Source organism: Dermacentor silvarum, chromosome 7 (genome assembly GCF_013339745.2).
Source record: "Dermacentor silvarum isolate Dsil-2018 chromosome 7, BIME_Dsil_1.4, whole genome shotgun sequence".
Classification (NCBI taxonomy): Eukaryota; Metazoa; Arthropoda; class Arachnida; order Ixodida; family Ixodidae; genus Dermacentor; species Dermacentor silvarum.
In genome coordinates, this window is record NC_051160.1 from 164,780,176 (window position 1) to 164,805,321 (window position 25,146).

General features: G+C 48.3%; 1 protein-coding gene across 2 annotated transcripts in view; it reads right to left on the reverse strand.

The window, feature by feature from the left end:
- The window catches only part of LOC119458661 (mitotic checkpoint serine/threonine-protein kinase BUB1-like), a 169,812-nt gene that overhangs the window by 33,440 nt on the left and 111,226 nt on the right, over positions 1 to 25,146 (reverse strand). Inside the window, exons 17-19 of one of the 2 annotated variants that reach the window (XM_037720526.2) lie at positions 23,860 to 23,999; positions 18,313 to 18,549; positions 1,243 to 1,388 (exon numbers count right to left, since the gene is read on the reverse strand). In XM_037720526.2, coding sequence (XP_037576454.1) covers positions 1,243 to 1,388; positions 18,313 to 18,549; positions 23,860 to 23,999 — 523 coding nt within the window. Of the gene's footprint in view, positions 1 to 1,242; positions 1,389 to 18,294; positions 18,550 to 23,859; positions 24,000 to 25,146 lie in introns of both variants that reach the window. The other variant, XM_049671339.1, reaches the window with a different exon arrangement.

A 25,146-nucleotide genomic window follows, 5' to 3' on the forward strand; every position in this document is an offset into this window, starting at 1 on the left:
CGAAGCCACTGCCACGGAAGCGGCAGATTTGCCGAGGCCAAATCCGCTTCCCTGCCGCCCTCCTCCCTCACCTTCAACAGTTTCCACGCAGGTCCATCGGCGCCGCCACTCCCGCCGGCTCGGCACCAGCTTAGTCCGTTCCTCGATGTTTCGTTTCCTGCCATCATCGGCAAGCCAGCGTTGGCCAGCGTGGGCAGTTTCGTGGTCCTCACTCGCAATGTGCTTGTGCTGTGATGTTTCACGACTTGTACCATTCGTGCATCGTGCTATGGTGCATGAATACTTCAAGAATAAGTCTTTTTAATTCAAACTTCTTTTAATTCGAACAAATTTTTGGGCCCCTTCGAGTTTGAATTATCGAGATTCGACTGTAACTGCAAAGCTGGAGAAGCAGGAATCTGGTTTACTGCAACCGCACTATTACAAGATGAACTGGTGCTCGGATGCGGGTTTGGACAGTGCTCTGTGTAGGGTTGGGCGGTAAAAAAGAACTACTGGAATTCTCATGCAGAACATGAAAGAATTGTTACAGTCGAAAGCACCTAAGTATCTAAGTTTGAGCTGGCACAGGAGCACCGGAAGCTTGCTGCACAAGTGTGTACACAAAGCGTACACAAAGGCGCGGTAGGACAAGCCCCGGATTGCTAGAATACAAATTTAACCAGTGCTTAGTTGACAACTGCATAACTGACAACTGCATGATAACAAAATGTTGCAACCAAACGACTGCACACTCTTCGGGTCATGCGGGAGACCTTCGTCATGCTCAATGACCTTCGTGTGTGCGACGCATGCAACTGCCTACGAAAGACATTGTGACCAAAATGCGAAACATTATGTATGTAAATGCGCTGCAAGTGTTACAGCACAAACTGCGGGGCACCAGAAAATGAATTTCATGGCCCCAAATGTTTCGGTCAACAAGCTTCCCAGCAAGAGATTTTATCAGCTGTGATTACAACCAAGAAGTGACGGCAACACAATTTTGTACTGTGTCGAAACCATACAGAGATACCGCTGTGCAGCTGTGGTTGATGATGTGAGCACGTGGGAAGGGAGTGCGACCCACACAATTATTTTTATCTGAAATATTGAAGCCCAAATTTAGGGGTGCTGCCCTCATGCAAGAATACACAGTAGTCCACCACCAGCCCTTCATTGTGCTCGGCAGACAAACGCCACAGCTCCCGAACCGCGATGCTGCAAAGCCGCCACAGTCCCAGATGAACGCACAGTGCTTACCCAGAGTGATCTGCGCGTCTGCCTTGAGGACAGGGCGCTTGCCGGAAGACTCGAGGAGCTGCTCTTGGTCACTCTCCTGCGGCTGCCACGAGTTCAATATTGTGCACCGCACCTCCTCTGAAAACGGGTCCTTGCAGGCCACGGCCCTGAGAGGAATAGGCATGGCAAAGGGCACAAGGACGTGTAGAACAATCTCTGTAGACAGATAATCAACAGTCTTTGCCGGGCAGCTGTCCTCTTAAAGGGCAACTGCAGCAAAAGTTTGGACCATATAAAAGGCCTAGTTTCCCCATATTGGAGATACGCAGGAGCAGTCACGGAAATTCAACGTTTGAAATACGAGTTGATGCATCCCAGAAAGCTAGCAGAAATAAATATTTTCGGTGCCTAAGCTAAAACATGATTAAAAATTTATATGCAGCCATTATTGCTTGCCAAAAATGACGCCAAAAGTTGAGAACCAGCACGGTGATGGGACATGATCTCCAAGGTCAGCCAATGCTCAAGCGCACCACGCTAGAAGTCTCGGAGGTCATGGTGTGGCATTTATACATGTTTATGTACAGTCTCACCCGTTTATAATGAACTCGACAGTTCTGCAAAAGGTGGTCATTATATCAGTAGTTCGTTATATATGAAGTTGTTCTTTAAAACGTACAACAATAAAGACAGTGACGCTGGCTTTGGCAGCTATGATTCGACATCACTTTGATTAAAAATTTTTAGCTTCATTAACTTCAACATGAACCAGTTAACTGGCTTACTTTTCCATATTAATGCAATTCATTTTTGTGTTCAGCACTTTCCCGCATCAAGCTGCAAGTTTCTGTTAAAAAAAGTCATCTAAACAATGAAACGTGGCTTGTGGCTCCCTTAAAACTGCGCCCGAGTGGTTTTGATCACCTGCCATTTCACAACTACAAGTGCAGCCAACGCAATATTTTTTACAAGAGCTTGTGATATAATTTGCTATCAGTGGGAAACAAGGAATTCTGCATATGATAGCAAAGTGTTCTAGTTGGATTGAAGCAGAAACTACTGCGGCATGCGGACATTTTTCGAAGATTACAGCTCCAGCATCAGCCACACATTGAGTGCCGAGAGTCATGAAGTTGCATTTTCTATGTTGGTTCAGCTGGAAAAGTACAAAGTTCGAAAGGTAGAGCATGAACTTATCAACGATGTAAACATAGCAGTGACGAACAGTAACCGCCAACTCTTGTGCACCCAGTTCGGTTGAGATTCCATACTTCGGATCTCCATACGCACCCTCCTTTTACGGCGACTGGTTTCGAAGTGTTCGTTATAGCAGTATGGCGCTTTTTAATATGTTCGTTATAGCTGGATGCAGGTTCATAGGCAGGGTTGGAAAATCCAGTGAAATTGTTACATCAAGAATTGTTACAAGTGGGTTCAACTGTACTGCAGTGAAACCTCAATATAATGAAGCTGTACTTGCAACGAAGTTGAATGAAGAATTTTGTTAATACGGGTTTTAAAGTTCTAGCAGCAAAAACATCTTCACAATTTCCCAGAACATTCCTGGTAGACAGTAGCTTGTCTGTAAGCAGTTCTAAAATTGCAAGGAGGCTTATTTATTTACCAGAGTACCAACAGCACCTTTAATGGGCATTACAGTGGGGGGGATTACATAACAAACAAAAAGAAAATAGAGGCAACATAGGATCAAGCACAGCATGTTCATTACTATACTATTACATCATGAAGCGACTGTACAAACGTATCATTTGAGGTTATTTTCACAATATCATGTGGTAACCAATTCCAGTCACGGATTGTATTGAGGAAAAAGGACTTGCTAAACACGTTAGTTTTACATAAAGCTTCTTTCACATTGAGTTCATAATCAACTCTCATAGACACGTAGTCAGGCAAATGTAAATATTTCATGCAATCAATACCTGTTTCTAATGAAAAATATCATGGAACAGTTTTAATCTATGAATTAAACGTTTGTTCAGCATGTCCCACCCAATTTTCTCTTTGGCCTTTGGTACACTAAAATTCCTTGTGTAACTTAAATACAAAGTGCACAGCCCTACTCTGAACTCTTTCCAGATTGTCTATGTGTCCAAGGATCCCAAACCGTGCTGGCATATTCAAGTATTGATCGGACACTGGAAAGAGAGTAGAGCCTTTGCTTTAATTGTTTTGTGTTTCTTTTGCGCAATGTAAGTGAAAGTACATTTTTCTTACATAAAGTGTCAAGTTTGTTGTGGCGGAAATTTCGTTGTAGCGGCATTCGTTGTAGGGGGCATTCGACTGTAATGTGATCAATGTGACGCGTTTGAGATAAATCAGTGGTAAAATACACTCCAAAAATATTTAAATTCTGACACAGTCAGCAGTTGCATCCCATTAATATTATAATTAGACTGAAATTGTTTCTTTTTCTTTTCATAAAACCTAGAACACACGATGCTTTGGCAGTACAGTCGAGTACCGCTACAACGAAATTCACGGTACACACGGGAAATCTCTGCGATGGGGTGGGGGCAAAGGTTGATACGTACCGAAGGTGGTCAATAAAGTGTCAAGTTCGCGAGAGAATGCATTTCGTGCCGCTGTTACAGAATTTTTCTTACATTGCGGCCGACGCTTAACTCAACGTGCATGCCCGGCCAAGCGCGATCAAAACACTCATTTTGCGACACATGCACTGTCGCAATGAAGCGGTTTGAATTATCACAATTTCATTGCATATTTATGACAAAGTCGGCAAGCTTGCGCTTACCAGAAGTTTTATTTGGAGAAGTCAATAAGCCTGGATGTTTTACGCTTCACGGCAAGCAAAGGCGTTGCGCGAGCCTCACAGTCCGTAAAAAGAGCCATCGCAATGTTATGGTCGTGGGCTCCGATAACTTTTAAGATGAGGTCAAAAGGTTCCATTACTTTCAAAGCAGTTGCCGGAGTCAGAGTGTCTAGCGGGTTGTCTTTTTCCCCAGACGACGAGACATTGGCATCATGTTGACAACAGCAGCTGCAGCACGGCCGCCATATCGTGAAAGCAATCTGCGCCGTGCACAAAATGCGCGCCCGCGCGGTCCTCATCTTTAAAGCGATCTGCGATGTGGCCAAAGTGCAACGAGTGCCGATAGAGTCGTGTGCGTTGTGCTTTCGACGTTTAGTTCACGTTGAAGCGAGAGACAGCACGGTGGTCAATTCGCTCGCTGCTATTGCCGCGCCTTCTCATTCCAGCTTGTTGACACCGAGTTTCCGCGGTCATCGAGCGAGATGTTCTCATGTTTACCTGTGCGCACGTGACACCATGCTAGGGAATTTAGTAAGCGAATGTTTACAAGTTTATACGGCAGATAAAACTACGATCCTTAGTTCGTATAGCTGTCTACTATAATCGTCTATTGCAATCGATGCTTCGCCTTTCGGGCGAAATTGCGAAATTGTTTCCTTCTGTTTTCTGTCTCGGCGATCATATGTGCCTCCTCTTCGAGAGAGAGAAATTTACGCTTATTCGTTGGCGTAGACATTTCGACAGGACACAGAAAACGGCAGCGATTGCGGTGATCCCCTGCAGTCTTGCGCAAGCACGTGATGACCAAGCGTGGCTGTGGATTGCAGTGGCTTAAATCGGTACTTTGAATTTGATTTTGTTCGCGAAAACCTCGTTCAAGCGAACACACGATCCTCACAGCTTTGGAAGGGCTTTCTAATTTGAATACTCGGCAGTTCCAATTTCAGTTCAGTCAGTTTCGTTCACGAAAAGTTCGTTGAAGCAGAAATACCGAATAAAACGCCTTCGGTATGGAGAGACTTTTCTTGTATTAATGGGCAGCTGACGGGGAATCTGAAATCTTTGTTGTGGCGGAAATTTCGTTGTAGCGGCATTCGTTGTAGGGGGCATTCGACTGTAATGTGATCAATGTGACGCGTTTGAGATAAATCAGTGGTAAAATACACTCCAAAAATATTTAAATTCTGACACAGTCAGCAGTTGCATCCCATTAATATTATAATTAGACTGAAATTGTTTCTTTTTCTTTTTAGAGAAACACATGTGCACTCTTTTTTTTTACGTTAAGGTTCATATGCCATGTTGAAATCCACCGTGTCATCCTGTCGATGTCACCTTGAAATATTGCACAATCATTTAAATTATTAATAACCCTGTACAATATGCAGTCATCTGTGAACATACGCACAGTACAGTTAATATTGTCAACAATGCCATTAACATACATCAAAAAGAGCAGTGGGCCTTTGTGGTACTCCTGACATCACATCAGCCTCGCTCGATTTCTCGACTTTAATAACAACCCTCAAACGTCTAGGCTGCAGATCATTTTTAACAGCAAAGCTGTTCAAGCCAGCCGTAATTTGTGGAGCGTAGCCGTGATAGCCATGGCAACCCGGACGAGGAGGAGACCTCGTGCGCATTCCTCGCCAACTTCCTGCCTTTCCGACCCCTGCCTCTCTTCTCTCCGCGGTAGGCTGAGCCAGGAGAAAAAAAAGAAAAAAAAAGCTGAAAGCTTGCAAAGGGGAAAGCTTGCAAGACACAGCGAAGCTGGTCGATTGATATCGAGTGGCTAGCCTTGAACGCATTCGGCGTCTGCAAGCAGCAGCATTCTTGGCACTGTGCCAACCTTGGTTAGTCTGCCTGCGTTTGTGGCATGCCAGGAGCACTGTCGCTCGCAGGCGCCCACGCGTCCAGCGCTAGTCACGCGAAATGTCGCGAAAGGGAAGGTACCTCCGAAAATGATCGCTTGAAAATACCTTCCTACATGCATAGTTAAGTTAAACCAAGTTAAGACCCAGCAGCAACCAAGTTCATACCTAGCAGTAGCAGCCAGTAAGCTTCGCTGTGCCTAAGCTTTGCGCGACCGAGTGCGAACTTCCCCGATTTTTTTTATCCAATTAATTACAGTAGTGTCAATGCCATACCATGACAACTTTTCTATTAACAAATCACGCTGCACAACGTCAAAAGCTTTCTTGAAATCAAGAAATATGCAATCAATCGTTCCGCCTTTATCGAATAGACTTTCTAGGTCACGAGTTAATTCCGTGAGCTGCACGACACAGGAAAATCCACTGCGGAAACCATGCTGGCAATTGTTTAACAGGGTGTTCTCATTTGAATGTTTAATTATGTTAGAGAAAAGAACATGTTCCAGAACCTTGCACACTGGTACCACAGGTTGGGCCATAATAGCATGCTCATGAGTGCAGTGCCGTTCACGCCGAGAGCAATGCATCAGCATTTGCACGTGCTGCATCACGCGGCACTGTATATCTTGGAAGCCATGGCAGACGATGCTTAGCAGTCATCAAATGGCGCCCACAAATTCAAAATATACGAATATTCGTCTCAATAAAAAAAGTCAGTATTGCTCAAAACGCAAAGCATTGAAAGCGATGGCGAAGTACCGTATATACTCGTGTAATGTACACACTTTTTTCCCAAAAATCCGAAGCAAAGTTGTGGGTGCATTTATTATGCAGGGTAAATTTTATGTGAACTTTTTAGAAACAGCACAAATTGAAAGGTAAGGTGGTAATGATTTGAAAAATGCATTATATAACTTATCTTTGCAGTAAAAATACACATATACTACATTGGAACCCTGATTATATGACTTCGAGGGGCCCAAGCAAAACCGTTGTATAATCCGGGCGTCGTATAATCGAAAAACTACGAATATAGGCAGTGACCCTCAGTCTTACTACAGTGGCTAGAATTGGGAAGTGCGACGACCGCCGGCCAAGCGGCTCGTATGGGAGGCGCCGAAACACGCGGAGAGCATGAGGGCACTCCCTCCCGCATACCATAAAAACCCGCGTATAATACGAGGTTTTTTTCTAAATTTTACCATGTAAACTTTCTGCCTCATATTATATGCAGATCCCAAAGTTTTCAGCGTAAAATTTGCAGTTTCGGGTTCGTTTATGATAACTGCTATCATCATCAAGACTCGTAGCGGAGCATGCATCATCTTGCGGTGGCGTCGGTAGGCTGCTGCTGCTTTCAACGGGCGCCATTTTGACCATGCTAAGAATCGGCACGTTCACTAGTCTATCTCGCACGATGTCGGGACCGCGAAAGTAGTCCCCAGCTGCCTTTAAAAGGAAAATTATTTTAGCTGCCGAGGCCATCGGAAATTGCGCCGCAGGGCGGCACTTTGGCGTCACCGAGGGCAGCGTTCACGGCTCGGATGACATCCCAGTTGCAAAGTTGCAACGGCGGCAGATAAGCGCATTTGGCCTTGGCAACAACGCCGTCGCTTCGGTGGCAGTGGCTCCCCTCACCATCCCTCTCAACTCCTCATAGCTCCACCCACCTTAACGGGAGTCTGAAAAGACCGTACTATATCCGGTCCTGCACTATAAGCGGTTACGTTATAAGTGGTCTATACTGTACAAACCAGACTGGTTACTGGAATGTATGATAATGAGAATGAAGAGCCGAAGGTTTTATGAGCACGTGAGACGCGAGGGCATACTGCAGCTGCCTAGTCGATCATGCCTCAAGATTTACACGTGCAAGGACAACAGCGGGTTCGGTTTCAATTCTGTCTTGGCAGAGATTGCCAAGAAATTGCCAAGAAAACAATCAATTGATGAATTCAAACAACATGGCAGACTCCTAGTGGATGAAATGAAATCGATGCCTATTCAAAGTCAAAGGCAGGAAGACGATAGTCAAAAGTGGCTGCAGTAACTGTTTTGATGAGCTTCTGGTATCTCTGCAGAAGGCGAACAGAGACCTCGCTGTGCTTAGACTTTTGTGATAACAACAGGCTCCTTTATCCTTCGGAGAAGCTTCTCTTTGTGGATGCCCTTCACGACATGGTTCAGCTACAATCAGCTACACCAAGACAGTATGGATGAGCTGACCTCCTGCTTGCAGAAAAATTCTGTCAGGATCGGCTGTACACGCCATGGCATCAATCTTAGGAATCAGATTATCAAGTTTTTTTTCATCACGCGCCTTCACTTCTTCACAAAGTCTCCCCCCCCCCCCCTCCAGACAAAGTGGTTTAGCCCAACTACGCATGTGCGGCTCTGCTTTCCCTCTCTCGGACAGCATCCCCCTAGAAAAAGTAGTTCAACTACTCTCTCTCTGACTCACAGCCACGTGCGCCTGCATGCGATTGGCTACTGCTTAAGTGTTCTGTCATTCGTTAAGCTGCAAGATTGTGTGCGCAGTCGTGTCCTCGGAACGCAGTGCTCGTCCGCTCCGTAAGAGATGGCTGATGTGGCTGCCGTGAAACGGCAGAACCTGCCAATATCCGCAAAGCTGGAAATCATTAGAAGAGTTGAATGCGGAGAAAAGAAGTCAGATGTTGCCGCAGAGTACAGCATCCCAAGAAGCACGCTGAGTACGATATTGTCGCAATGTCAAGAACAGAGGTTGCACAGCCCTGATCAAGAGGAATAGCAGCAGGTCGCCTTTTTAATACTGCGCGCTACTGCGACTTTTTCGCCGCACCTTGATAGAAACGCTGATGCCTGCTCGCATAGTCCTCCTCTTCATCAGAGTACATTTATGTCCCTCTGAAGGAAGCATCGTCCCAATGCACAACTTTAGCAAAGGGTACAGAGTACAAAGCAAAGGGTACTTTAGCAAAGGGTACAAAGGGCACAGAGTAACACACGCAAAACAAAACAAAAAAAACAACAACAGAAAAGAACAAACGAAACTTAGTTTGACAGATACGGCTTCATCCGCACCACATACACCACTTCGGGTAAGTGCTTGCGGCGACTGGAGCTACTGTCACTGTCAGGAACGACTCCCCCCCCTTGTAGGTCACGTCTCTGAGGCGTCTGATCACTCTGTACGGCCCAAAGTACCGTCTTGGCAGTTTTTCGGAAAGTCCACGATGGCGTATGGGTATCCAAACCCATACTTTATTGCCGGGAGTGTAGAGAACGGACCTGTGTCGAAGATCGTACCGTTTTGCATCTTGGTCTTTGCTGATAGCAGATACATACACGGGCAAGCTGTCTGGCTTCTTCGGCGCACTGAGTAAATTCGACAACATCAGTAGGTATGTCATCACACTCGTGCGGCAGCATGGCCTCCAACGTCGTCGTGGCTTCGTGACCGTGGACCAAGCTGAAGGGTGTCATTCGAGTAGTTTCTTGTCGAGGTGTATTGTATGCGAAAGTTACTAGGGCAAAATCTGATCCTAGTTCTTGTGTTCCACGTCGACATACATGCATAGCATGTCTGCGAGGGTCTTATTAAGCCGCTCAGTTCGTTGGTCTGGGGATGATATGCGGTTGTTTTCCGGTGGCTTGTACCACTTAGTGCGAGAACCGAGTCAAGAAGTTCTGCAGTGAAGACAGTGCCCCTGTCTGTGATAACTACTTTTGGGGTGCCGTGCCGAAGGACGACGTTTTGAATTAAAAAATGAGCCACTTTGGCTGCTGTGCCCCGCTGCGTAGCTTTAGTCTTCGCATAGTGCGTCAGGTAATCGGTTGCAACAATGATCCATTTATTGCTGGCTGTAGAAGTTGGAAATGGGCCCAGAAAATCCATTCCAACTTGGGTGAAAGGCTGTCCGGGTACTTCGACTGGATGTAAGAGACCTGCAGGCTTGCCGGGAGGTGCTTTGCGTCTTTGGCAGTCGGCACATGTTTGTACATGATGTTTCACAGCAGCGGGTAGCTTTGGCAAATAGTACTTGCGTCGGATTCGGGACAGCGTTCTCATGTAGCCTAGATGACCTGACGTGGCTTTATTGAAGCATGCATGCGATGCCGGTACGACAAGCAGGTACGTGCGGGCGCTGGCAGAAAAGTTCTTATAGAGAACATCATTCCACAGATAAAACGACGCAGTCACCTGGCATAGAGTCGCTTTACTTCGGCCTTCAAGAAATTAATGAGTGGGAGCAACTCTGGGTCGTGGCACTGCTCCTGTGAAATGGTGACGGCATCGACTCCCAAAAATGCAGCGTCCACATCATCGGTACCTGCGAGCTCGACGGGTGACCGCGAAAGGCAGTCGGCGTCGGTGTGCCTCTTCGCTGATTTGTAAATTATGGTCACGTTGAACTCCTGAAGCCTACGACTCCAGCGCGCCAGACGGCCAGATGGATCTTTCAAGTTAGTCAGCCAACAAAGAGAATGATGATCGCTGACAACCTTGAATGAACGGCCGTACAAATACAGGCGCAATTTGGTAACCGCCCACACCACAGCGAGGCATTCCTTCTCGGTAGACGAGTAGTTTTTCTCTGTACGAGAAAGAGTTCGGCTGGCGTAGGCGATTACTTTTTCGGAGCAGTCTTGCCACTCCACCAGTACGGCCCCCAGACCAACATTGCTTGCATCGGTGTGAAGTTCTGTAGGGGCTACCAGGTCAAATTGCGCAAGAACTGGAGGTGTTTGCAGGCGCTGGCGTAGTTCGTAAAATGCCACTTGCTCATTTTCACCCCACAAAAAGGGAACATCGTCTCGTGTAAGGCGTGTTAATGGGGCAGCAATACGTGAGAAGTTTGCAATGAACCGCCGGTAATAGGCGCACAGCCCCAAGAAGCGCCTCACTACCTTCTTGTCGGGCAGTGTGGGGAACTGCCACAGCGCCTGTTTTGTCTGGGTCAGGTCGTACACCCTCGTAACTGACATAGGGCCGAGGAAGCACAGTTCACTGAAACCAAAATGACATTTCTCGGGCTTTAACGTCAGGCCAGCCGAGCGTATGGCTTGAAGAACGGTGAGTAACCGGCTTAGGTGCTCCTCGAATATAGCTCGGAAGACTATGACGTCGTCTAAATTGACCAAGCAAGTTTGCCACTTTGGGCCTGATAGTACGGTGTCCACTAGACGCTGAAAAGTGGCTGGCGCTGAGCAGAAACCGATAGGAAGTACCCTAAATTCTTAATGACTGTCGGGGGTCATGAAGGCCATTTTCTCACGATCTCTCGTCGACCTCTATCTGCCAATACCTGCTCCGTAGGTCCATTAATGAAAAATAATGTGCATGCCGCAGCCTGTCCAGCGCATCGTTTATGCGTGGCAGCGAGTAGACGTCTTTCTTCGTAATTTGCGGTAATCGATGCAGAAGCGCAAGCTGCCGTCTTTCTTTTTGACTAAGACCACGGGTGACGTCCAGGGACTGTTCGAAGGCTGTATCACGTCATCCTCTAGCATCTTGGTCACTTGCTTTTGAATCTCTTCACGTTCCTTTGGAGCTAGATGGTAGGGGTTTGTCAAATCGGCCTCGTGGTATCATCCGTGATTATACGGTGCTTGGTCAGTGGTGTTTGTTTCACGTTTGACATAGTCGAAAAGCAATCTTCAAACTGCTATATCAGCTCCAAGAGGTGCTGTCTCTCAGAAGGCGACAGGGTGGAGCTGACGTCGACAGACAAATGTGTGGAGGCCGGAACGGTTGTTTCTTGACGTTGTACAGCCAAACAATTTTTTACTTGGGTGACTTCGTCGTAGTACGCAATTAGGGTGCCCTTCTGGATGTGACGGCGTTCGTTGCTGAAGTTCGTGAGAAGGACTTCCGCATTACGCAGTCATGTCGAGGCCTCTAGCAATTGAAACGCCTTGGGTTAGCAATAGTGCAACGATTTGCTCCGCAATCACATCCCAATTGTAGGACTTCCGGCACGAGACAGATACAAGGCGGCAGGAGCGCGGTTGAATGGTGATATCGTCGGCGATTCGCAGACGCTCATGTTGCCCGTCATGAATGGTGTCGACATAGGGGATTGCAGAGAACGTCACCATACAGTCTGGAATGTTTGTGACGGCGCCGTGATTTCTCAGAAAATCCATCCCCAAGATGAGGTCTTTGCAGCAGTCGGGGAGAATGACAAAAGTGGCAACGAAGCTGGAATCACCGATGTGGATTCGAGCGGTGCATGTTCCCGTTGGTGTCATTAACTGTCCACCGGCACTTATGTGTGGACCGGTCCACGACGTCTTTACTTTCCGAATGAGGTCGGCCAGCTCTTGCCGCATGATTGAGAAGTCTGCACCAGTGTTAACAAGTGCTGTGACGTGATGTCCATCTATCAGAATGCTAAGATCGGCATGGGCAACGTCGTCGGCGTTAGTATTCGTCGTCTTCATATCGTCTTCTTGGGTAGCGTGGGGGGTATTTTTGGCGTCTCGACACTGGGCAACCTTCCCCCCGGAGGTCGCTGCCCTTAGTTTCCCCGGTGCGGACTAGGGGAACGACCACCCCTGACAACGTCAGCGAAACTCTGGCAGTTTGGGGAAGTGTAATGCACAGGTGACGGGGACTGCAAGCGATGACGTGGTGAAGCTGCTTGGCTGGTCGACAGGTGATCACGGTTCGGGACACAACGGTCGTCAAAGCGCAGAGAAGCAGCAGGCGAAAAGCTTGCCACCCCAGCCTCTCGATGGGGACAGTAATGGGCAATGTGGCCAGGTTCCCCACAGTGGAAAGAGTGGTCGACGGTCGGCCATGCGCCACAAGTCAGTACGGCGAACAGGAGGTCGTCTCAGACTCCTGCTGCCACGACGACACGGGAACGGTCCGAGGCTGAAGTGGCGGTACCTCCGGTGAAAGGGGAGGACGTCAGACCACATCGGCATAGCTCAATTGACGTGCCTCAAGACATGGAGCTGTTGAGGAGAAGGCTTGCCGCAACTCGTGGCGCAAGACTTCGGCAATAGAAACGACTGGAGACTCCGTACAAGGAATGCCGAGGGCTCGCAGCTCTTCACGCAGAATGACTAATCATTTCCCGTAAAGAAGTCTGGTCAACATCCTGAGATGCGGCGCTTATTGGTGTGTTGTTGGGTAGGTGGTTAAAGTGGCGGCAACGTTGCTGAAGTGCCCGCTCAATGATACGTCACTTCTTTGATGAAGTCGTCGACCGTTGTGGGCGGGTTTCGTACAAGGCCTGCAAACAGCGGTTCCTTAATTGCCCAGATAAGATGACGCACCTTCTTTGCCTCGGTCATATCGGGGTCAGCTTGGTGAAACAGACGGGCCATATCCTCCGCATACATGACGGATTCTTTCGGCTTCTGTACGCGAGCCTCAATCAGTTGGTGAGCGTAATGCCTCTCGCCCGAGCTTGCGAATGTATCGAGGAGCTGACGGCGAAAATTGCCCCACATATGGAAGCTCGCTTCCCTGTTCTCGTACCATGTGCAAGCACTCTTTTCGAGCGCGAAATAAGCATGGGTGAGTTTCTGTCGTTCGGTCCAGTGATTGACATTAGCGACGTGCTCGTACTGATCGAGCCAGTCCTCAACATCTTCAAAAGCATCACCATGGAAGGTTGTGGGAACGCGAGGCTGTTCAAGAGTCACCTGGGAAAGGCTCAGCCCTGTCTTAGAAGAAGGAAGAGTGGCCGATGGTGTAGGAACTGCCATTCTGGTGGGAGTCGCAACGGGAGGGAATTGCGGGCTCAGGCCGAGGAGGTGCCAACTGAATCGGTGGACTGGAGTCGTGACGAGAGGTGGAGCTTTCGGTCTGGGTGTACGGGGCCTGATAGGGGTTGAACGCAAGAGGTTCAAGGCTCCAGCACCTCCACTAGTGTCGCAATGTCAAGAACAGAGGTTGCACAGCCCTGATCAAGAGGAATAGCAGCAGGTCACCTTTTTAATACTGCGCGCTACTGCGACTTCTTCATCGCGCCTTGATAGAAATTGAACAATTGAATAAAATTGAACAGAAAGCTAAGAATTTTGCTTTCATTCTGAACAGACCCGACTTCAAAGGCAGGTCAGGTTGGCTGCAGCGTTTTAAAGAGCGTCACAGCATTGTCGGCTGGGCTGCAACTGGTAAAAGCCGCGTAGTGGACGTCAGCAGCGTGCAAAAGTGGATTGAAGAGAATTGAAGCGACATCACACGGTAGCATCCCCGTCATATATGCCGATGAGACTGCTTTGTTCTGGCAAATGCTGCCGAACAAAACACTGGCATGTCGCGATGACAAGTCCCACAGCGGGAAAATTGTTCGAATATCGGTGTTGCTTGCCACCAACATTGATGGATCGACCAAGCTTCGACCACTCGTGATCGGAAAGAGCAAATCGCTGCGGCGCCTGAAGAATGCACTTTCCATTCCGGTGATCTACAGGTCCAACAGGAAAGCTTGGATGACAAGCGAACTTTTTGAGAACTGGCTTAAGTCGGTGGGAGGATGACCTGGTAAGCGAAGGCAGAAAAATCTGCTCACTCGTTGATATTTGCTCTGCGCATCATTGTAAGGTAAGCGTCAGCAATATTGACATGCAGCGTGCCGAAGAAGGTCGACAGCTCGCCCGCCTGCGCATCAAGAACCAGCAGAGGACCGACAGCCGACACTACAATCTTCGACGACGCTACGTCGAGTACCAGCCCGGCGACCGTGTTTGGGTCTGGACTCCGATATGCCGACGGGGACTTAGTGAAGAACTGTTACGTTGCTATTTCGACCCATATAAGATCATCCGACGTATTGGCGCATTGGACTATGAGGTCGCGCCAGATGGCATTTCGCAATCACAGCAGCGCCGCGCACGACTTGAAGTCATCCACGTAGTGTGTCTTTAGCCTTTCTACGCTCGCTGGCAAACTTGGCTAGTTTATTGTTTTGTTATTGTCATTTTTTTTCTTTTTCTTCTTTCTTTACGCGTGGTTTTGTTTTCGCTTTCGTGTTTGTAGCATCGGGATGATGTTTAAGGGGAGGGTATTGACACGTATACTGTTTATCTTTCACCAGTGACCGCTTTTCACCGACTAACAAATGTTAAACGTTATCGCTAGGCACAGGGCGCGCCTGCATGTATCGGAAGATTCTCAAACGTTATCGATGCTTATATCAGTTGTCTGTTGTCAGAAATGCTCATGTAATCTGATTGTCTGAGCGACGCGAATTGTCTAGAAGTTTCTGGAAGACACGCAGGTACCAGGGATTAATCTGGAACCTTCGATGACTCATGTATAAAAGCCGCCGCGTTTCGCCGCTGATCAGATTTCGAGTGTAGCTTCGAGTGTAGCTTGCTTTTGTGGGCACAGGTTTGCCCAATAAAGAATCAGTTTCGTCATACACAGTTTTACGACTGTTTACTTCAGTGTCACTACTACGTGACAATATCGAGCTTCGTTTCCTGCTGCCGAACACAACCTCGGTGCTGCAGCCTTTAGACCGAGGTGTCATTCGCGCACTGGAGGTGTCTTGTGCAACGGCTTTTGCTAAACCTTCGCACTGGCCGCGAGTTGAAAATTGACCTCCTGGGCGGAATAACGATGTTGAATGCATCGTGGAATGACGTCAAAAAAGATAAGTGCTTCCGTCATTGTGGACTCGTTTTCGGCGAGGCTGGCACAAGCTCATCCAAAAATTGTGATGAACCTGTGTGAAAAATTGTGATGAATCTCGTAAAATGAAAAGTATATGTGTGTAATAAAGAAAAGAAAGAAAGAACCACTTGAGAAACTATGATTTGTTTAGCCAGCTGTCCCGAGTTCCCGGGTGCCGTTTGTGATGAGACTGCAGCAACAGACTTCGTCACCGTCGACGACCATGTTGCGACCACCAGAGACGCTCGGCGACAAAGACATCGTTACCAATCTGGCTAGGGATGTCGGCGACGACAGCAACTGCAAGGACCCAAAGATTTCCGACCCGCCCACGTCGTCCGACGCACTTCTTGCGCTGAGCGTTGTTCACCACCACTCCATATAAGGCAGTGGGCTCAACTTTTCCGAGTCACTCGACAACGTTGAAAAGTGTATGATGAACAATGCTTTGAAAATGAAAAAGCAGAAGAAGATTGGCGACTGTTTCTTGCGCTAATACAGTGCAGTCCACATATAACGATACCACATATAACGATATATCGGTTATAACGATGAGTCGACCTAAGAGTATCAACTTATGCATTGGGGCTATGAGAAAAAAAACCGTATATAACGATATATTATTCACCGCATATCGGATATAACGATTGAAATTTTGCTTCTGGGCAGTGCTTTTCATGCAGAATAATCGTGAAAATTGCGTTCCTACGTTGCCCTTAACCGAGACGGGGCGAAAAGTTTGCCTACGCGAGTTCGTATCTGCCGCCATTACCGCGCAGCGCATCCCGCCCGCGCGCCGATTGCGAAAGCCACGGAGAGCATCGCAAGTTGGTGCAGCGTGCACAGGATGGCGCCAGCTGCTTCACCCCCGCGTCCCCGGCGGTCACGCGAGCAGAGGGCGGAAGAAAGGCGATAAGCGAAGGCAACGCCTCCTCTGGCGAGGGGCGCCTGCGCTCCCTGCCGCGCTCTCTCTCAACGGAAGCAGCGGCAGGTGCGCCCCTTGAGACGAAACTAATTTTGCAAGAGGGGGGAGAAAGCGATAAGCAAGCGGCGCCTGCGCGGCCTATGCACCGCGGAAGCAGCGGGAGGTGCGCCGTCAAAGCGCAAAGCTGCGTCTCTCGAGACGAAGCTGCAAATTTTGCAAGACTTGAAGTACGAGCTCGCGCAGTGGATGATATGACGATTATGAAAACCGGGAGCGCCACGATCATGAAGGCTAGAAGCAGTGTCCATGCCGATCAACGGAAAAGGCGGGCTTCGTGCGCCACGACGAAAACCCCATGGGCGAAACCAACACGGTGGTGTCCGATCTCTGGGAGCACGTCGCTACTGACGATGAAATAGGTGGCGCTTCGATGGAGGAGCTTCTGAGTGAAAATAGTGCTGCCTCGTTCTGCGAAGAGAAGATCGTTGTCGCGACAGACGGCGGCGTTGTGCGACGGAGGCGATGACAGCAGCAGCAGTGACAACGAGACTGACAATTGCCCGCCTTTGACACCAACCCCGAGGTTCAACCAAAGTGCAACATCGTCGATCGAGTCGCTCATTGAATTCATGCGCGCTAAATTATAGCCGCCAGTGTTTGCGCAGCAGATGGACGCGATGCACACGGCGGTTCTGACTCCGAAACTTCCGTGAAAGCATGTGCAGATTTTTATTTCAGCGTGCCTAACGATTGAGACGCTATTTAGAGGTATAAATAAAAGTTTCATTTTTCACGGCCTACTTTCTACAACATCGATTTTTTATCGCAAGTGTCAGTTTCGGTTTCGGGAGTGCAAAGGTATATTCGGGAATTTTTTTTTTTTTTCGCAGTCCAGATATAGCGATAATCGGTTATAACGATCGGATTTCTCGTTTTTCTCGATATCGTTATAACTGGACTGCACTGTATGCCCGCCGTACATGTATTTAGAAAGTAAAGAACACTTTTTTAATGAGGTGCGTTTTGTACTTAGTCAAATTCTTGAACTGTTCTATATCGCCCCCCCCCCCCCATTACTCGATATATCGAACTAATTCCAGTTTTTTTGCGAGTTCAATATAGTATGCAGGTGTTTGACTGTACTAGATGGTGAGAGCCGGTGAGAGCTGTCCATAAGATCTGGGGTTTGCACAAGTCCAGGCTACACCGGCACCATTTTGACCGAAAGGTTCGGTCCCGTGTTAGGGCCGCTTCTTATCAAAATTGGGAAAAGAAAGTGAGCGTTACACGAGTTATGCGGCATTTGGTTTTCACGCACCCCTAGTTAAAAGATTATTAACTTGGATGATCATGAAGTTGGTACAATGTCGCACAGTTTCTACATAGTCTAAACTGCTACGGAGAAAGTAGCGGGGAGTCTAATGGTGCCTCAAAGCATGCACTGACACAAGGAAACGACTAGAAATTGGCGCGGTGCGCAATCGGCGAGTGTTTCAAAGAGCTGGCTGGCTTTCGAAAGAGAAGCATGCTTGCGATCGTCACCTGAGCCCTGGGCTGCTGTGCCCGGTGCTCAGGTTCGAATTGAAGGTTCGATTCCACCATCAATCGCACATTATTTTCTTCTTATTAAAACAAGGCGTAACAGGAACCTACCAGCTACCTACGTACCACAAAATGGCAAGAATGAGGCAAAGAATGCTTCGCATTAAATATTTCGCATTCACCACCTCTGCAGCTTCGATGTTATGCCTTACTCTAACCGATTTAGACAAGGCAAAATTTTGCTTCGAGGGCTAACCTGAACAGATACGTGCAAGGGTTCTGTAGCTCAAGCTAAAGATACGAGAATGGTAAAGTCTACACGAGCTGGACCACGCACCCCTCGCCATGTTCCTGCAGCTGCTCTGGCGGTGTTGCCGTGGGGACGCCACCAATATCGTTGTCGTCGGGCTCCTCCTGGACGGCAGGCAGGGTGGAGCTGCCGCCAGTCGGGGGTCGGCCAGTGGTGGTGCTCAGTGTGGCCACGCCCACAGAGTGTTGGGACGAGCTGCTCGAACAGCTGCTGCCTCCACTGTTGCTGCTCGACTTGCCCTCCTTGCTGCACTCCAGGATGGTGCTGCAAAGATTGGCGGCACATCCGTCCTTCACAAATGGCTGCTGCAGATGACCTTAATGCAATTAGCGATCTTACCATAAATGCGCAATTTTTTGCGTTTTACACAATCATGAAAAGCAGCACATTCCCAGAGACCCAAAGTTAGTCCAACGGTTTTTGAACCCGGTGCACACAAACACACTGGAAGCTGTGTGAAGTTCCCAAAGAATGCTAATCGCATTAATGCGGCAGAACCCACCTCACGATGACAGTTGACGCTAATGTGATTAGCATTCAAGTAATGTAGCAGTAAACCGTACTGCTGAAGACACCTTTTGAACAATATGTAATGGGGGAAGAATGTTACATTAACAGACGCATGTGCTGTGGTGCACCATAGACCACAGCGTGTACACTTTCGGACGCCACATAGAAAACTGCCTCTCGGCTGCATCCAGTTTTGTCCCACTGGCAGTGAAGAATTCGGTTTTAGCATGTTGGCTGTATGCACTACAACACGAATGCATAGGCATCTATCTCGGGCGTAAAGCTTTTCAGCTAGAAGAGCGGCCACTCTCACCCGTCGAACGTGCACCTACAGCATGTTCTAGCAGCAACAGAAAAGCTGCCGTGAAAGAGGTTAGACACCGGCAGACCAAAAAGTCCTTGAAGCATCCAAAGAAGGTTCATGACATATATACCGCTTCAGGCACTGCGTACACAATCGTGCACGCCAAGATAATAGAGTAGAATGTTAATTCAAACTCCGAGGTGACCAGAAGTCTATTAGAATAAAATGTAGTTCCAACTAACGATAGATTTATAGCAATAAATATAGCACACGATCAATTGTGCGGTACAGCCTGCAAAATCATAACTGTTTCTGGGCTCCCTCTGAAAAAAAAAAATTACACCATCTTCCCATAGGGGAACCCTGAGTAGTACGCAAAGCAGCCATGGGGTGGACTCAAGTTCCCATTAGTTTTCAGTTCATCGTTTCCGTTAGGTTGAGGTACGTAGCTACCGGCTTCGTCTCACCCGAAGTTCAGGATCGGCCTGTCGCCGCTGCCGTTTCGTGGCAGCGGCTCGAACCCTCTTCTCTGCGGCTCTGTCCACGGCGCTGACACTGGCGTTGACGCTGGCGCTGTCTGTGGCACTCATCGTGGCATTGCGGGAGGAGAATGAGAAGAGCAGAGCGCGCGCGCGTCATTATACCGCGAGCTACAGTGGCGCCCCCCAGCGCAGCTTGCAGCGCCTACCGTCGCGCCTCTAACCTAAGCTGCTTCGCATTATCGCGCGCGGAGCCGCAGGTGTTGCCATTCGTTGCGCAATCCGGAAAGGAGAGGAGGAACGCCGAGAGGAGAGGAGACAAGGAGAGGTGGGGGAGGAGGATGCGCATGCGCAGTGCGGGTGTGGACGCCGCACGGCAAAGGAAGGGACGGACAGAGCCGCTGGCAAGAAATGCTTTGCATTTAAAAGATTTTTGTTACACCAGTGCACGACAACATGCGCCGGAAGAAGCCTAGGTTCCATATAAAGTCCAAATGCAATAAGAACACCCCTCCCGCACCATTTACTGTAAGTGCAACGGCAAACGTGCGAGGATCAGCCAAGAATGGTGGCTTGATGCACATGTTGGAGATTACGCTATTGAGCATGTGGTAATGGGATCAAGTGCATGCTGAGAGGGAGGTCAGCATGCGGTAATGTGATCAGGCCCATGGTGGGGGGCTTGCTCCTTAAAGGAAAGAAGGGCATGCGCTGCTTTGCTTGCTCCAGTTCGACACATCTTTCCTCATCATTCATTTTCTCATTCCAATTAAAGGGAAACTGAGACATCCACCCAAATGTAGCAATTGCTACAATGGAAACCCAACCGGGTTCCTCGAAGGAAAGCCTCGCAGTTGAAGAAAAATTCGTCCTGGTCCGGGACTCGAACCCGGGACCACCGCCTTTCCGGGGCAGCCACTCTACCATCTGAGCTAACCAGGCAGCTAGCAGATGGCAGGGCGAAGTCCAATTTGTCGACAACTCGAAGCAAAGGCAAGTATATGACGTAATAGTTCAGCGGAAATCCGCTAGGTGGAGATAAGTAATAAGGCGGTGGTCCCGGGTTCGAGACCCGGACCAGGACGAATTCTTCGTCAACTGCGAGGCTTTCTTTCGAGGAACCCGGTTGGGTTTCCATTGTAGCAATTGCTACATTTCGGTGGATGTCTCAGTTTCTCTTTCATTACTTATCTCCATGTAGCGGATTTCCGCTGAACTATTACGTCATACACTTGCCTTTGCTTCGAGTTGTCGAAAAATTCGACTTCGCCCCGCCATCTTCTAGCCGCCTGGTTAGCTCAGATGGTAGAGCGGCTGCCCCGGAAAGGCGGTGGTCCCGGGTTCGAGTCCCGGACCAGGACGAATTTTTCTTCAACTGCGAGGCTTTCTTTCGAGGAACCCGGTTGGGTTTCCATTGTAGCAAATTGCTACATTTGGGTGGATGTCTCAGTTTCCCTTTAATTACTTATTTCCACCTAGCGGATTTCCGCTGAACTATTACGTCATTTCCTCATTCCTCGTCATTATTTTTACAGCAAGCGACATAACGAGAGCTAGCGATGCATCAAACCTTCACCTTTGGCTAGCGTTTGTCTCAAAAGCAGTCCATGGGAGGGAAAACATTTTGCGCGAAACAACTTTTGCGCGGTTTTTGAAGATCTGATTTGCTGGAGTGTCTCTATGTAAATACGTATACCTTTGCCGGGACCAATGAAGCAGTTTGGAGCAAAAGATGCATGCTTTGGAGCATGCTAGGTAAGGACCAACGTGAGTGAAATACAGACCAATCAAGATGTTCTTTATTTGACTTTGCAGAACGCTTACATTACAGCGAATCAGTTCTGCAGAAGCCCGCAAGGTGGACGAAAATTCACTAAAAGAAAAAATGTCATGTACCAGACAAAGGAAACCTACATGCACTCCTCAGAAACCAAAAGTCGCATACCAGATGAGCCAACTAGTAATTGTAATGCAAACAGCACCGACTGTATGTTGATAGGCTTTTGTTAATGCTAGTCTTTAGAGTTTTCTTTTTCATTGTGCACAAGTAACTAGTATTTAAGTTTAACAGCTAACATTAATTGCCTCACTTATAGGATAAGGATTTTGGATAATGCAGCTCTCCTAGGTTGCATTAAATTCAGTTATCGCTCATGTTTCAACATCCCTCACAAATTTAGGACCACTTATAACGTAACCGCTTATAGTGCAGGACCGGATATAATGCGGTCATTTCACACTCCCGTTAATTTTCCCATAGCACTCCATGTATATGCGTATCGCTTATAGTGCAGTTGTGGGAAACAAAATACCGGTTACAGTGCGGCTGCCTGGGAGTACGGAAGTCAGCGGAGACGGCGAACGCCCTCTAAAACGGGCGCCCCAAGGAGTGCTCGAGGAAGAGAGACGAAGTGGAGGAGAAGGGCATGTGGTGCGAACGAACAGCCAATGAGGCTGAAACCAGATGCTTGCGTGCGAGTTGTGAAATATTACGGCGCCATAGCGAGCGAGGGCCACGAAACTGCCAACGCCGGCCAGCGCTCGCTTCACGATAAAGGCAGTGAACGAAACTTTAGGGAGCGGGTGGCGCCGGCACGGCCCGACGCACACGGAGACCGTGGAATGCGAGGAAGGAGGGCGGCAGGGAAGCGGATTTCGCCTCGGCAACTCCGCCGCTTCAGTGGCTCCCCTCGCCCTCCCTGGTAGCTCCCTCACTTTCGACTGTCACCGTGCGCGCCCACCACCGTGCAGGCGCCGCCGCTCCAGCCGGCCCGGCGCCAGCTCCCCGAAGTTTCGTTTTCTGCCGTTATCGGGAAGCGGGCGTTTGCCGGCGTGGGTAGTTTCGTTGGCCGGCCTGGGACAGCACCGCTGCTTCCCTCTGCACCGCAGCCACAGCGTGCAAGGTTAACGCGTGGCTAGAAAGTAGAGGAAGCATAAAGGAGAAAGAAGGGTTCACTGCCATTTTCTACGCATGGTTACGGTAGCGTGGCTGAGACGTCGGCACGTACACGCATTAAAATTAAATTACGGGGTTTTACGTGCCAAAACCAGTTCTGATTATGAGGCACGCCGTAGTGGGGGACTCCGGAAATTTGGACCACCTGGGGTTCTTTGACGTGCACCTAAATCTAAGTACACGGGTGTTTTCGCATTTCGCCCCCATCGAAATGCGGCCGCCGTGGCCGGGATTCGATCCCGCGACCTCGTGCTCAGCAGCCCAACACCATAGCCACTGAGCAACCACGGCGGGTCACGTACACGCATGTACGTGCCGAACACAGAATCGGGTTGGCAAGGTTGCCGAACACAGAATCGGCAACCTTGCCATTTGAGAGAAGGTGAAATTTCCGCCGCATTTTTTTTTTGTTCATTCGCGCGTGACATTGAGGGCTCTCTCCTAAGCTTTTACTCTATAGCGGTGGCGCCGCCACGTGATTTGGTTCGAATTAACGAGATTCGACTGTAAATCGAATGCAAACGTTCTAGCCGCATTCCTCGACTGTAGCATACGCGTGGCGGCTCAGTGCAGATGTCTTGCATATGTGCAGGTCTTGAAAGTTTTTGCTTTGGTTATAGTGCCGTACCGCTTATAGTGCGGATATTCGCGACTCCGGCGACTTACGTTATAAGCGGTCTACACTGTAACAGGTTCAAAATGTTTTAGTAAAATGCGTAGGAAGGTAGGCGGTTGTGTGTACTTGCTCGGTGCGAGTATGTCGTATGTAGTGGGTGTACTCCTTTCATTGTTTTTCACAGTGTGTTGCATCAGGCACAATTTTCAAGTGCAAGGATGGGCGCTTTTCGAGCCTTGAGTTGGGCTCTCGTGTTGATGCTCTCGTGTTGATACACGAGTTGATGCTCTCGTGTAATGTTCATGCAGTGGGTTTTCGCATGGAATCCATGTTCTGTAAATTTGACAAAACTCACTAAAGAAAGGAAAATTCCGCAATTGAATATCACATTTGACGAAACATGCGATAGCTATCAAGATGAGCACCAATGGAGAGTCACCATCTTTGCACAACTCAGGCACACCTTCTAGAATCTAGATGATGAAAATCGCCAATGTGCCTGCTGAAACCAGAGGTAAACTCCGAATTATCAGATTTTCCAATTAGCAAGGGTCGGATTAACGAGATATTACTGTAGCACGAAGCAGCACAGTTTGGCTCTGCACTTCAACAAGGTCAAGCAAAAGTCAATCAATCGAAGGAAGTGCTGCCCTTGCCTAACTCCTAGCATCACACTGTCCAGCACAATACATGTGTATTGCTCGAGTACCTCAGGTCCCCAGCAGCAGCAACGGAGAACCGGCGCTTGGCTAGGGGCACATTGTTGCCGGAGTCTGCACCAGGGGGCGCTGGGAATTCCACCGCTGGCTGCACAGCAGGAGGCTGCCGATTTTCCAGGTCGCAAAGTTCCTGCGAGGCAGCCAAGTGTCGGCAGGCAATCAATGTGTTGATGCAGGAGTATCGAGATTCACAACTAAAGGACAAAAGATTGGACAATTTTCTTGCCCCTTTGACACATGTGAAAACCCATATCAACTGGGATGCAGTTTAAAGGGGCCGTGAAGCACTTTCGTCATAGAATGGCCGCACTATTTAAGGACGTCATCCAACGAATGTCATGGTGGAAAAATTATTTTAATCCTACCATTATATGGACTTATTGCACCAATACGCGTCTTTCTTCTCGCCTCCGCTAGCCCACTGGAAGCTACACAAAGCCCCCTGTGTAGTGTCTCTGCAACGTTGAGTCTCTAGTGTTAAGTGTGTCTCGGCGGCAAAAGAGCTTGTCGTGGCCCCCCGTGGTAGTCGCAGCAGACTACACTATGTAACCCGGCGCTGCTATCTCTGAGAACACATGCAGCAGACGCAGCTACATGAAACTGTCGTGCGTAAACCAGCAGTGCAAAGATAAAATAATCTGTCTTTTTGAGATGGCAGACAGTCTATGCAGTGATGGAAGCGGCACTTGGTCTTTTGGAGCGCTTTTGGAACAGAAACATTTGCTGCTTGGAGCAAAAAAAAACAATGCTTTGGAGCAATCACTTCCTGCTCTGGTGCAAAGAGGAAGTCTGTATTAGTACTTTCTGAAACATTGCATTCAATATGTATTACACTAAGATCAGTTTTTCTAAACTTGCTCTTCCTTTCTTATTATTATATAAGATAAAGACAAGTTCTGATATAACCCTAATTCACCGTTAAATCAGCATTTCACTAAGGAGTTAATTCCCTGTAAGTTGTCCTCAGCTTCGTTATACCATTTCATCAGTTTAAGTGTGTCATCCACTTAACAAGTTGAATACGTATAGGCGCCCAATTCTTTGATATTGGGCGAATGCTGTATACAGTGAAATCTCTATGTAACGAACTTCAGGGGACAGCAGCAAATTGTTGATTTTTCTGAAAGTTCGTTATAGTGACACCCTGAAAATTAACCATTCTGCCCATGCATCCATCAGTTCATCAGTTGTCACCATATGAGTTATCCCCGAAAACTTCACTGCTGGCTCTTGGTCTCCACAATGTTGCTATTTTCCATAGATTTCACCACTACGCA